General features: G+C 35.1%; 1 protein-coding gene across 3 annotated transcripts in view; it reads left to right on the top strand.

Moving 5' to 3' along the window:
- NUBPL (NUBP iron-sulfur cluster assembly factor, mitochondrial) overlaps positions 1 to 14178 on the top strand; it is a 377447-nt gene that overhangs the window by 43761 nt on the left and 319508 nt on the right. For all 3 annotated transcript variants that reach the window (XM_017895911.1, XM_017895910.1, XM_017895909.1), the window contains exons 4-5: positions 7575 to 7665; positions 11886 to 11930. In XM_017895911.1, coding sequence (XP_017751400.1) covers positions 7575 to 7665; positions 11886 to 11930 — 136 coding nt within the window. The remainder of the gene's footprint in view (positions 1 to 7574; positions 7666 to 11885; positions 11931 to 14178) is intronic.

The following is a 14178-nucleotide window of genomic DNA, read 5'->3' as shown; positions in this document are numbered from 1 at the left end:
CCTCCCAAAGTGCTGGGATTACAGGTGTGAGCCACTGTGCCCAGCCATATTTTTTAATGAAGCCATCATAGAACCATATCCATTCTTTGTACTAGATTTTCTTTCATGAAGTCTATTTTTTTTGGAGTTGAGGTCAATAGAGAAATGAAGATGATATTAGATTTTCTGAGGAGAAAATGGTTGTTAGGAATAGACTGCAAAGAAATTTATGACCCCCTTTTTAACACCAGAATATTTTTAAGCTATATATTATTGTATAATTATTATATAATAATATTATTTAATTTTAAGTCCTATAACTTAAAATGTTAGTGTAGAAGTATTAGAAGAGGGACTTTCTTGAAATCATAGTATGTTAAAGCTTATAAGAGACCTTAGGGATCGTATAGTAAGCAATACTGAAATTCTGGAGTAACAGATGGAAGTTTGTTCATTCATTCATTAGTTTTACCCATTCAACAAATATTTAATTTTTACCATTCAGAATACTTGGGGATATTCCTGTCCTTATGGAGCTTACAGTAAATAGATAATAAACATCACAAGTAAGTTAAACAGTATGTTAGAAGGTGATACAAGTCAACTGAGATGGGGGAGGGGTAGTGCTTAAGGGTTAATGCTGGTTTGCATTTTAAAATATGATAGTCTCCATTGAAAAGATGACACTTGAGCAGAGAAGAGAAGAAAATGAGAGTAGACTATATGACTATCTGAGGGAAGAGTATCTCAGGGAGAAGGAAGAGCTGGGACAAAGGCCAATAGGTGGGAGCAAGCCTAGTATACTATGCAAAGAATAGTAATAAGGCCAATGTGTTTTCTGGAGGAAGAAGTGGAATGGAGTAATAGGTGATGAAAATTACTAGGTTTGGGAGGCAGGAGGTGGGTGGGGAGCTGGCTGGGTTATATGGGGTGAATGGTTTTAAGGACTTCGGCTTTTACAGGAATGAAATGGGAGGAGTGATGGCAATGAAGGGTTTTGAGCAGAGTAATAACACAATCTGATTTATGTTTCATCTGAATCATTCTTGCAACCCTGTTGAGAAGAAGTGCTGGGGTAAAGTCAGATTTAGCAAATAACAAATTTGAATTTCAGATAAACAACAATTTTTTAATGTATATGTCCCATGCAATATTTATTGATTATTCACACATAAGGCAGAATGTTTACTATATATTTTTAAAAAATCATTTGAAAAAGGACATCTTTAATGTTATTGTTGATTACTGTAGATTATTATTGTTATTATGATCCTGCTGTTCCCAAGGCTTAGTAGCAAATTTTCATCTCTCTTTCCTGTATTATCTATATTTCGGTTTTTCATATTGTGGTCATCTTATACCCTAGAGTGCTACATATATAGGTTGTTGGATGGCAGCCTGGACCTAATGAATCAGAATTTCTGGGATGTAATAGGGAATCTCTGTAACTACCTACTCTTCTAGGTTCTGGGTATATAGTAGTGAACAAAGCATGCAAAAATCCTTACCCTCATGTGATTTAGATTCTAGTAGGGGAGATAGTAAACAATAGGTAAATACATTTGCACTCCATATCTGCTGGTTTTGCATCTGTGTATTTAACCAACTGTGGATCAAAATATTTTAAAACCCAATAAAATAACAATACAACAATAAAAAGTAATACAAATAAAAATACAGTATAATAACCATTTACATAAAATTTATATTGTATTTGGTATTATAAGTAATCTAGAGGTGATTTAAAATATATGGGAGGGTGTGCACAGGTTATGTGCAAATACTATGCCATTTTATATAAGAGTCTGAAGATTGGCTGGGTGCGGTGGCTCACGCCTGTATCCCAGCACTTTGGGAGGCCAGGGCAGGCGGATCATGAGGTCAGGAATCGAGACTATCCTGGCTAACACAGTGCACAGTGAAACCCCATCTCTACTAAAAATACAAAACAATTAGCCAGGCGTGGTGGCAGGCGCCTGTAGTCTCCTGGCTACGCGGCCGACTGAGGCAGGAGAATGGCATGAACCTGGGAGGCGGAGCTTGCAGTGAGCCAAGATGGCGCCCCTGGGCGACAGAGCGAGACTCAGCCTCAAAAAAACAAACAACAAACAAAAAAGATTCTGAGGATTTTGGTATGGGGTCAGAGGTGTCCTGGAACCATAGCCGTGCAGATACCTAGAGACAACTGTATATAATATGTTGAATACTAATATAGATACTAAGAAGAAAGAAAAAGCAGGGTGGGGAATAGGAAATGTGTAGTGTTATGGTAAGGGAGTTGCAATTTTAGATAGTGTGGCCAGTGAATGCCTTACTATATGGTTATGTTTAAATCAAGACATAAAGGAAGTAAGAGACAGGTGGATACTCAGGGGAATGGGATTTCTGACTGAAGGAATAGCAACTGCAAAACTCCTAGATCTGGGGTGTTCCTTGTGTGTTTAAGAAGCTGCAAGAGGGTAATATATATGGAGTGGATTAGAAAAGGGGAGAGTAGGAGATGAGGTGAAAGAGGTATGGTAAGTGGCTGGTGGTTGTTGATTAGTGGTTAGGCTTCATGATACATTGGAGAGAGACTTGGGATCCTAGACCCCAGGAGTGACATTATCTCTGGGCCTTAGTTTCTTCATTACTAAAAATTAGGAGACTAAAATGATCTCTTAGGTTTCTTCCTACTCTAAAATAGAGTCTTTAATTTGAAATTGATTATTGGCCAGATGTGGTGGCTTACACCTGTAATCCCAGCACTTTGGGAGGTCGAGGCAGGAGGATCACTTGAGCCCCAGAGTTTGAGACCAGCTGGGGCCACGTGGTGAAAACCTGTCCCTATAAAAAATGAAAAAAAATTAGCTGGATATGGTGGCCGGTGCCTGTAGTCCTAGTTACTCAAGACATTGGGGTGGGAGGATTGTTGCTTGAGCCAGGAAGATCAATGCCCCTATAGCCCTGCTGCACTCTAGCATGGGCGACAGAGCAAGACCCTGTCTGAAAAAACAAACAAAAAGAAATCTGTCATTTATCTTCCATTTCTACTTTGTACCTCTTTTGAGAGCAGTTATTAATACTTTATCATTTGGGATTCTTCTGTATGTTTCCTGAGCTCCTCTCAGGTTGTGTTCCAATGAACCAGGTGATTTTTTTTTTCTTTTATGCTGCTCTTGTTTCTCTTTTTTCCTGATTGAACTTGAAGATTTAGACAGTCCTTTGATAAACAGTAGGAAATTTTTCTCTTATCACCTTGTTAACCATTAGCTCTTCTGACAATCAGATTCTTATTTTTTTTTCTTTTTGTTTTTTTCTTTATTTTTTTTTTTTTATCAGATTCTTATTTAATCTTAGCTAATAGAATTTGGAAACAGATATTTTCTCTACTAAGAGATTGAAATTCTTATGATTGGCAGCTTGATGTAAAGCTAGGCAGAAAGGAAGAAAGAAGAGGTTTGAATAATTTCTAAATTGAATAAACACCAACTGCCAGTCCAAGATTAAACTGAATATAATATACAGGGAATCATGGGAGTCTTAGCAGGGTACTTCTGTAGAAGTACAACTTTTAGGTAGGTCTTATTTAGAAATAATCGAGTGGGAGCGTTCTAAGATATTGTTTTGATGGGTTCTATTAGCAGAAGACATGGATAAAAGGAACATGTCATGAAGCTTTACGATCTTATTTAGTATAAATTGTGTTGGAAGAACAAAGCAGTATCAAAACTGTGGTTTGTGTCTTTGAAATTCAACACACAAAAATAGGACATGTAGGCTCTCAAATTGCAGCTTTCATGCAGTAGTAATAAAACAGTATAATCACTCTTGAATAATTCTGCCACCTTTTACAACTTCCACAGGGTGTTATAAATTATAAACAAATCCAAAAAACTAATTGTTATCTTGGGGTTTGATCTATCTTGTTTTATGTCATCTGCTAGGTTTTGAGATCTGTAGGAGAGTCAGAAAAAGAGTATATTGTTAGATACCAACATTAGGTTAAGTTTATGGTGACATTAAAGATGATAATCACATTTTACAATAGTAAGTTTACAGTTATTTTTGCTAATAGTATTTTTTTTTAATCTGTTGTGTATTTGGTAGCTTTTGTAGTGAATATTCCTTTGAATCTGGCTGAAATTGAAGAAAATCCTAATTGGAGCTTTACTGACTAAATGTAATTATTATAGGAGGAGTAAGTTGGAAAGGATTCATAAAACTTAGCTGGTTAGACACCCAGCTGCATACATTTATTTATAGGCTTTTACCTTGCTCATTTATTTTCCTAACAGTATAAAACTGGAAGTTTAAAGTGAAAGACCATTTACATACTTAAAATAGGAACCTATTTAAAATAATGGAGTAAATTATGAAAACAAATGAAGTTTATTTGGCACTTTTGAACATTACTGAATTCTAGACTTGAAAATCTGTTTAAATTTATTTTTATAGCAATTGTAACTGTACTGCTCCAGTAGCTGTGCCAATTGTAAGTATAATATGCTTTAATTAATGTATGCTTTGGTGTTTCTGTTAATGGGCACTGATTTTATTCATGATAAATAAAATCTAAGCAAGACATCCTAATTTAGTTCCAGTAAAATAGTCTGAAATGTGTGCTTTTTATTTTTAAAATCTAGCCAATTAAGGATGAGAAAGTAAATCTTTACTGAGATAGCTCCTCTGACTCTGATGCTGAAAGAGATGACTGGCCTGCCTGCTCTTGGCGCTAACAGAATTGCATTGTTGGATGATTGAATAGCTTCATTATGAAAAACTTTACTCTCTAAATGGAATGTTGACTAACTATGACATATGGACCAAATCCTGCCAATTTTTGTGAAGTTTTATAGGAACACAGCCATGTTAATTTATTTACATATTGTTTATGGCTTCCTTGATACTACAGTGGTAATGTTGAGTAGTTACCACAGAGATCATATGATCCTCAACGTCTGAAATGTTTACTGTTGGCCCTTTAAGAAAAAGTGTCCTCTATATCTAAGTTTTTGGAGTTAGATCCTGTTAAAGTTCTGTTGGGGTTTATGAGGTTAGCATTTTCATGTTTAATTTCCCATTCTTCATTTTAAGAAAGAATATTTTAAATGGTCATTTTGAATGTAAGTTTCTGGCTTTCTCATTCATGAGTATGGATAATACCACCTTGCAGTGTTGCTGTGAGGATAAATGAAAAAATGTAAATAAAATGCTTAGCTAAGTGCCTGGCACCCAGAAGGAATTCAAGCAATGGGGAGATGCAATCAGGGAAAGTCTTAGTGTCTGGGTGATTTAAGATGGTATGTTTTTATAGGTTCTGATTTATACATAGGGCTAGCAGTGGAGGCCTAGTTTATCCGGCATCTTAATATGACTTTGCTGTCTAATGTCCCTTTATCCTGTTCTTCCTCAGTCCTTAATCCCTTTGCCCCTCTCTCTCTCTTTCCTCTCTTTCTCTTTTTCCCCGTGATCTTTATATTTTCCTCCCTTTGTTTCCTTTTTGATACATACAAGCATTGGTACTAAATTTAGGTTAGTCTCTTAGAGTATGTAGAGAACCTAATATGTAGAATATTGTCAGTTACTGTTATTTCTATTCTCTAGGAATCAGAAGAACTTGAAAATCTTGTAATTTCCCCTCCTTCTTAATTTTACATAACGTATATTGGTTGCAATCTAGGCATATGTAAAACCTACTCTTTACATAGCAAATGATAGGGGAGATCTTCAGTTCTTTTTTGACTATTGTGCCAAGAGTTCATCTTTAGCAAGCTTGGTTTTCTTCTAGAAGCAGGATAGATGATCGATCTTTCCTAACATTTTGAAGGAAACTTGAAAACCTAGTGATGATAAAATTGACCCTAGCAATCTTATATTTGTTAGAACACTTAGTTATGTTCTTGTTTCATGTAAACATAAACTTAAAAAGCTGTTATTTTACTTGACAGGTATTGTTAGATCAATTTGAAACTTAGGACCTAACCCTCTTCATGTTATTGTAAAACCAGCATTGATATAAATAAGAGAACAAGGAAAGAGAATCTTAAAATAGCTTTTGTTTTATTGGTATTTATTATTATTTGGTGGTAGTTTTAGTTCTTGTGTCATAAAATACAGAAAAGAGATAATAGGATGATAGTTATAGCATTAGCAGAACTTTATATAATAGAAGTAACAATTAGCCATATTTCTAGATTTAGGTCCCCTCATTTGAAAATCTTGTTATCCATAGTAAATTTAATTGTTTTAATTTAGCTAAATTCTTCTGTCTGTGGTTTAAAAAATAGTTAAATTGGTCAAATTGCTCATTGACTGTTCCTGCCTTCTTAAATCTGATACCTAAATGCATTAAGCTTAAATTTTATATACCACCATTCTATTAAAAATCAAGTATCCTTCCTATTTTCTCATTTATTTTACATAAGGCTGAGATTTTCATAGAGGCAGATATTAATCCCATTTTTTCCTCTGAGGTCACTGAGTCATACAGAGATATTATATGTATATATTTAAACTGCAGTTTTAGTCAGTATAAAGTTGGAAACATAAATGTTAGATTTACTTTATTTTGTATATTCATAGGAACCAGATAACCAATTTAAAAGTTTTCTTTTGTCTAGAAATAGGTAGGTGACATGGAAGATGAGTGATTGCTTCAGTTTTTCAAAAAATTTTGTCAAGGGGTTGAATTTTATTCTGCAGGATATGAGGAGAGTAATAGGAAAGCTGTAAGACTTGATGAAACGTAACTCTGAGACATATCGTGTTAGCGTTCTCTTTACTTGTAGATGAGCAAAACCAATAACAGATTGATTTCATCTATCAAAGGAGAAAGAAGAGAGGGGGAGAAGGAAAAAAAGAGACATATTTTTTAATAGTGAATTTTGTTTTCCTTTCCTTGGCTAAGCTGCTGATTAATTGATAGCCAGTGAAGAGCCCAGACAGGGTATCCTGTCCTTCAGCAGCTGGATGCATCATCAAAGAAAACAGTTTTAGTTGTTTCTGAATCCTCTAGAAGACGTTTGTATTTAATTGTGACTTGCATATAAGAGTTTGTCTCTGTGTTAGGTGTGCCAGTATCTTTGTTAGCGCTTCCATCTGATTTATGCCAGATCTGCATCAGAATTTCTCACTTGCTTTATTATGGCCCTGTTTCCATGATCTTTTTTTATTTTATCTTCTTTGGTGTGTTAGACAGGCTTTCCAAAAGTTAGTGTTGTGTCTTTGGGGTTTTGCTTACCATCACAAGTCATTATTTTAAAATTGTTTGCATGTAATTTGTTCTCAAACTCATGTTCAGATCAAAAAGGTCTTAGTCTGCTTGAGACTATGGAAGACCTGAACTACAATATGTAAAGCATATAGGGTGGATTTCTCTAGTCAGTTATCTAGACGATATTAGTAAATCATAAAAAGTATTGACCCTAAGCAATTTATGCTCTTTTACTTCACTGTTGCTTTGGAAGTTTAGGTTATGATTTGTAATATTTTGCCAATTTTATTTTCTGTAGTCAGATTACTGTTGCTATGTGCTTTGCCTTTGAGAAGAGTGGGAACAATCTTATGGTAAAGTGTTTTTGTTTTGTTTTATATTTTTATTTATTTTTTTACAGTCCAAGGCCATTGGTTTGCTAGATGTGGATGTGTATGGACCTTCAATTCCAAAGATGATGAATCTGAAAGGAAATCCGGAATTATCACAGAGTAAGTAAAGAAGAGATAAATATTATTATAATAGTTGCACTTTTATTAATACTTACTGGGTGTCAGACCTTATGCTAGATGCAATATATACTTTATACACAATGTAGTGTAAGTCCTCACTTAAGTTAATAGATTCTTGGAAACTGTGACTTTAAGTGAATGATACGTTAATTGATTTAAACAAGAGTTAAGTTCCTATGGCATATTTCTGGTCACAAAAACTTCACGAAACTTCTAAATAAAGACACAAAACACTTGTAATATTAAACAAAGAAATAAATTTGGGTTGTAAATACATTTAAGAAAGATTAATAAAAACAATATAATTATTTACACAATTTTTAGTGAATCAGTGAGTGAAAGCAGTCATAGTGGTGGTGGGTTAAATCAAGGAATAGGTGTTTGCAAAGTGAAAATTATAAGGAGCATCTCCTACCATCATGCAGTTCAAGAGTAACCAATATGGCAGATCATTGAGCATTTTCTTACTGCATCGTTTATTGTGCATTTGTATGATTATCATATACTTTACTAGTTTTTTTTTTTTTTTTTGAGATGGAGTCCCACCCTGCTGCCCAGGCTGGAGTGCAGTGGTATGATCTTGGCTCACTGCAACCTCTGCCTGCAGGGTTCAAGTGATTCTCCTGCCTCAGCCTCCCAAGTAGCTGGGACTACAGGTGCATGCCACCACACCCAACTAATTTTGTATTTTAGTAGAGATGGGGTTTCACCCTGTTGGTCATGCTGGTCTTGAACTCCTGACCTCAGGTGATCCACCCACCTCACCCTCCCGAAGTGCTGGGATTACAGATGTGAGCTACCACACCTGGCCCACTAATTTTATCTGGCAATCATTTGTATCTATTCATTCATCTTCCAACCCACTTATTCTGGTTCAGGGTTGAGGGTGGCTGGAGCTATCCTGGCAGCTTAGGGCACAAGGCAGGAATCAACCCTGGACAGGAGGCCATTCCATTGCAGGGTACACTCACACACCCACACTCATTCAGACTGGGACCATATAGACACACCAGTTCATCTAATGTGCATAGCTTTGGGATGTGGAAGGAAACCAGAGTACCCAGAGAATACCCACGTAGACCTGGGGAGAAATGCAAACTCCACACAAGACTGTGGTCATGGCTGGAAATTGATTTTTTTCTTTATTAATGTTACAACAAACTGATGTTGAAAGAAAACAATTTTATTGGAGGACCTGCTGTAAGCAGATATGGAAGACTATACTTTCAGGAATCACTTCTATAATTCACTACTAGAGAAGTTTCTCTGAACATGTAGAGCACTGAATTTTAATAAAATAAAAAAATAAAAGTATATATATAAAAGACATCAGACATGGTACTAGACTGTCTGGGTTTGATTCTCAGCTCTATCCATTTACTAGCTGTATGACCTGAGTAAATTATTTTAATCTCTTTGTGCCTCAGACCCCATATGTAAAATAGTTGCAACTACTGTGAGGAATAATATAATGCATTTAGCAGAGTTCCTGGAACATACTAAGTGATCAAAATGCTAGATCATCATTATTGTCTATATTAAATGTAGGGATATATGGGATTATTTGAATAGAAAATATATTTGTGTTTAGAAGAGATAAAAATTATTTTCTCTAATCAGATTTCTTGGTCAGATTTGTTTTAAAGTGATAAAAAAAACCTCCCAAAACATTTTCTTTCCCCACCTCTTTACTAGAAAGAAGTAATTTTTTAATACCTCTTTAATATTTACTGCTTTTGTCATTGCATTTAAAAAATAAAGCTATCAAAAGCTTTAAGAACAAGGAAATGTTATTATCAAAAAATGAATTGGCTTGGCTTAGTGGCTCACATGACTGTAATCCCAGCACTTTGGGAGACTGAGGTGGGAGGATTGCTTGAGCCTGGGAGTCCAAGACATGCCTGGGCAACATAGTGAGACAAAAATAAAAAAATTAGCTGGGCATGGTGGCTCACACCTGTAGTCCCTGATACTCATGGGACTGTGGTAAGAGGATCACTTGAGCCCAGGAAGTCAAGGCTGCAGTAGGCCATGACTGCACCACTGTACTCCAGCCTGGATGACAAAGCAAGATCCTGTCTCAAAAAAAAAAAAGAAAAGAAAGAAAAAATGGAAAAACTGATGATTTTTTTAAAAGAATGGTTTTATGGGAAATTGGTTTATTGATTTGTAATTATAATGAGTATTAAATTGAATAATTTATGTTTCTTATTGGGCTTTTTATTTTCCATTGTTCTAGAGAAAATGACTATATTTACTGCCGGCTATTTGTTGGATTATCTCTGTAGGTAATAGAAGTCTTATTTTTGTTGTCATTAAAAGTTAATTCAGCATTGCTTACCATTTAAGAGGCTTTTGTTTGTGGTTTAGTTGTTGAAGCCAATTATAATGTTAAGTTTTGGATAATTCTTTATGACACAGTAAAGATTATCCGTAACATTTTGAAGAAAACTTACAGATTTTAGTGANTTTTTTTTTTTTTGAGATGGAGTCCCACCCTGCTGCCCAGGCTGGAGTGCAGTGGTATGATCTTGGCTCACTGCAACCTCTGCCTGCAGGGTTCAAGTGATTCTCCTGCCTCAGCCTCCCAAGTAGCTGGGACTACAGGTGCATGCCACCACACCCAACTAATTTTTGTATTTTTAGTAGAGATGGGGTTTCACCCTGTTGGTCATGCTGGTCTTGAACTCCTGACCTCAGGTGATCCACCCACCTCACCCTCCCGAAGTGCTGGGATTACAGATGTGAGCTACCACACCTGGCCCACTAATTTTTATCTGGCAATCATTTGTATCTATTCATTCATCTTCCAACCCACTTATTCTGGTTCAGGGTTGAGGGTGGCTGGAGCTATCCTGGCAGCTTAGGGCACAAGGCAGGAATCAACCCTGGACAGGAGGCCATTCCATTGCAGGGTACACTCACACACCCACACTCATTCAGACTGGGACCATATAGACACACCAGTTCATCTAATGTGCATAGCTTTGGGATGTGGAAGGAAACCAGAGTACCCAGAGAATACCCACGTAGACCTGGGGAGAAATGCAAACTCCACACAAGACTGTGGTCATGGCTGGAAATTGATTTTTTTCTTTATTAATGTTACAACAAACTGATGTTGAAAGAAAACAATTTTATTGGAGGACCTGCTGTAAGCAGATATGGAAGACTATACTTTCAGGAATCACTTCTATAATTCACTACTAGAGAAGTTTCTCTGAACATGTAGAGCACTGAATTTTAATAAAATAAAAAAATAAAAAGTATATATATAAAAAGACATCAGACATGGTACTAGACTGTCTGGGTTTGATTCTCAGCTCTATCCATTTACTAGCTGTATGACCTGAGTAAATTATTTTAATCTCTTTGTGCCTCAGACCCCCATATGTAAAATAGTTGCAACTACTGTGAGGAATAATATAATGCATTTAGCAGAGTTCCTGGAACATACTAAGTGATCAAAAATGCTAGATCATCATTATTGTCTATATTAAATGTAGGGATATATGGGATTATTTGAATAGAAAATATATTTGTGTTTAGAAGAGATAAAAATTATTTTCTCTAATCAGATTTCTTGGTCAGATTTGTTTTAAAGTGATAAAAAAAACCTCCCAAAACATTTTCTTTCCCCACCTCTTTACTAGAAAGAAGTAATTTTTTAATACCTCTTTAATATTTACTGCTTTTGTCATTGCATTTAAAAAATAAAGCTATCAAAAGCTTTAAGAACAAGGAAATGTTATTATCAAAAAATGAATTGGCTTGGCTTAGTGGCTCACATGACTGTAATCCCAGCACTTTGGGAGACTGAGGTGGGAGGATTGCTTGAGCCTGGGAGTCCAAGACATGCCTGGGCAACATAGTGAGACAAAATAAAAAAATTAGCTGGGCATGGTGGCTCACACCTGTAGTCCCTGATACTCATGGGACTGTGGTAAGAGGATCACTTGAGCCCAGGAAGTCAAGGCTGCAGTAGGCCATGACTGCACCACTGTACTCCAGCCTGGATGACAAAGCAAGATCCTGTCTCAAAAAAAAAAAAGAAAAGAAAGAAAAAAGGAATTGGAAAACTGATGATTTTTTTAAAAGAATGGTTTTATGGGAAATTGGTTTATTGATTTGTAATTATAATGAGTATTAAATTGAATAATTTATGTTTCTTATTGGGCTTTTATTTTCCATTGTTCTAGAGAAAATGACTATATTTACTGCCGGCTATTTGTTGGATTATCTCTGTAGGTAATAGAAGTCTTATTTTGTTGTCATTAAAAGTTAATTCAGCATTGCTTACCATTTAAGAGGCTTTTGTTTGTGGTTTAGTTGTTGAAGCCAATTATAATGTTAAGTTTTGGATAATTCTTTATGACACAGTAAAGATTATCCGTAACATTTTGAAGAAAACTTACAGATTTTAGTGATGTTAACATTGACCCTACCTGTAGTATATTGCAAGTACCTACTTAATTATTTTCTTGTTTCATGAAACATAAACTTAAAAAGCTGTTATTCTGGTTTCTTTTTTCTTAACTTTTTAGTGGAATACATACTTAGTTTGCAAATATATGACATGAGCCAAGGTGTCAAGCTTTCACAAAGAAGGAGTAATGAATTTGCATACTTTAAATGATAAATTCGGTATGTTTGTCTCTTGATTAAAGTAATATGAAAACTAGTACATGCAGAACATGAGGAATGGCAAAATGGAGCCCACAGTGTCATTCTTTTCTTAAGTAGTCTGCTTGGTATATGTCAACATAAATACTCGAAGTCAACTTTAATTTCTTTCTTCTCATTTTACTGAAGCTGTAATCTTAAATTTGATGTTTGCAAATCGGCTGCCAGTAAATAGGCTTTCGGGTAAAGACGAAGTACTGGAAATCTTGGAAAGGCTGAAAAAAAAAAAAAAAAAAAAAAAAAAAACCAAACCACTTTCTTTTGACAAGCTGATCTTAAGTCCCCAAGAAATAAACTGAATGATTAAGGCGTTCACTTAAAAGAATGTAGAATCTTAAAACCCAACTTATAAATTATTTTGAATCTTAGAAAACCTGCCACCATTCTACTAATTGGCATCATTCTGACATTTCTACATTTTTCATGTTAATTTATCCTATTCTGCTATTACAGAAGACACAATACAATACAAAATTACGTAATCAACAATAAAGAAAAGCTATGAAAGATTTGTTTTCAGCAGTTCAGGTTTTGGGCAGATAGACCAGTGAATTGAATCCCACCTTTATAGGTGTTCCTCTGTTCTTAGACTCAGCTGGACAGCCTTGCAAGCAGTGGGGTTTCAGAATTACCTTTCTCCTTATTATTTAAATAGATGTATGGCTAAATTTTCGATGTAGTTTTTGACAATTTGTTCATTTTAAAATGATATGTTAGGGTTGGCAGATCATACATTTATCTACATTCTCTTCATACCTTTTTTTGGGAGGGTGGAGGGAATTGTAGAAAAACAAAACATTTTGCATTTAAGTCATTTTAGCCTTTATTACCAAGAGAAATTTTCTGTTTGATTTTAAAAAAGTGAATTCAGTAATTGAAGAAGATTTTAAGTTTGTAATAGTTTTGAGTTTCTTAGGCTGAGAATGTTTCTGTCAGATCAGACTAAAATGACAATAGTGATTTTTCTATGTTACCATGCAAAATTATGGTAATGGAAAGTCTAGCCAGTTTGTAGAAAGGGCATTATGCAAAAACATCAACAGGCTGACATTATAATGACTGAAGATGACCAGTTACTTTGGGAACCTAGTGGGATTTAGAATAAAACCTAAGCGTCCTTGGAGAAACTAGCATCTAAGCATGAATATAACCTTCTTTAAAAAAAGAACAAATACCAATTTTTTTCCTCCATTTTAACTTTCCATATAGTGTCAAATTCAGATTTCATAGTATAATATAGCCAAATTATAGTCGTAGAAATTATTATAGGTTTTCAATTGAAATGGCAAATGAATATTAAATGGTTGTTGCACAAGAGAGATAACACATCTTTCTCTTAGTAGATATTAATAGAAATATCTGCTTTGTTTCATAGTTTTGTGATGAAAAATCACTTTCAGAATACTGGTGAATTTATTACAACTTAGTTTTACTGAAGAGTCTTAAATGTAGTGAGCTAATAAGGTAGAAAATTTCAAGACCTGTGGAAAGAGTTTACTAAAATGGATATGTTAAGTATTTTATTGAGGATGACGTAGTGTTTATTAGTGATTCTGAGTAGGATCCACTTGTCTTTTCTATTGTGGCATAGTAATTTTGCACTCATGGCACAGTTTTCTGCTCTATTTGTTTAAAGTTAGTAAACTTTTTCAAGTTTAGGAATGAATGTGTATGCAGGCTGGTGAGACAGAGAAGTGTGGAAAATCAGCTTGGGCAAATGACCTTTTATAATCTCTGGTAACAACTACAAAGAAGGGACTAAGATTTTCCCTCCCTCCCTCCCTCCCTCCCTCCCTCCCTCCCTTCCTT

Source organism: Rhinopithecus bieti, unplaced genomic scaffold (assembly GCF_001698545.2).
Source record: "Rhinopithecus bieti isolate Rb0 unplaced genomic scaffold, ASM169854v2 scaffold_21703, whole genome shotgun sequence".
Taxonomy (NCBI): Eukaryota; Metazoa; Chordata; class Mammalia; order Primates; family Cercopithecidae; genus Rhinopithecus; species Rhinopithecus bieti.
Note: the sequence above shows the minus strand (reverse complement) of the source record. Positions and strands in the feature narration are given on the sequence as shown.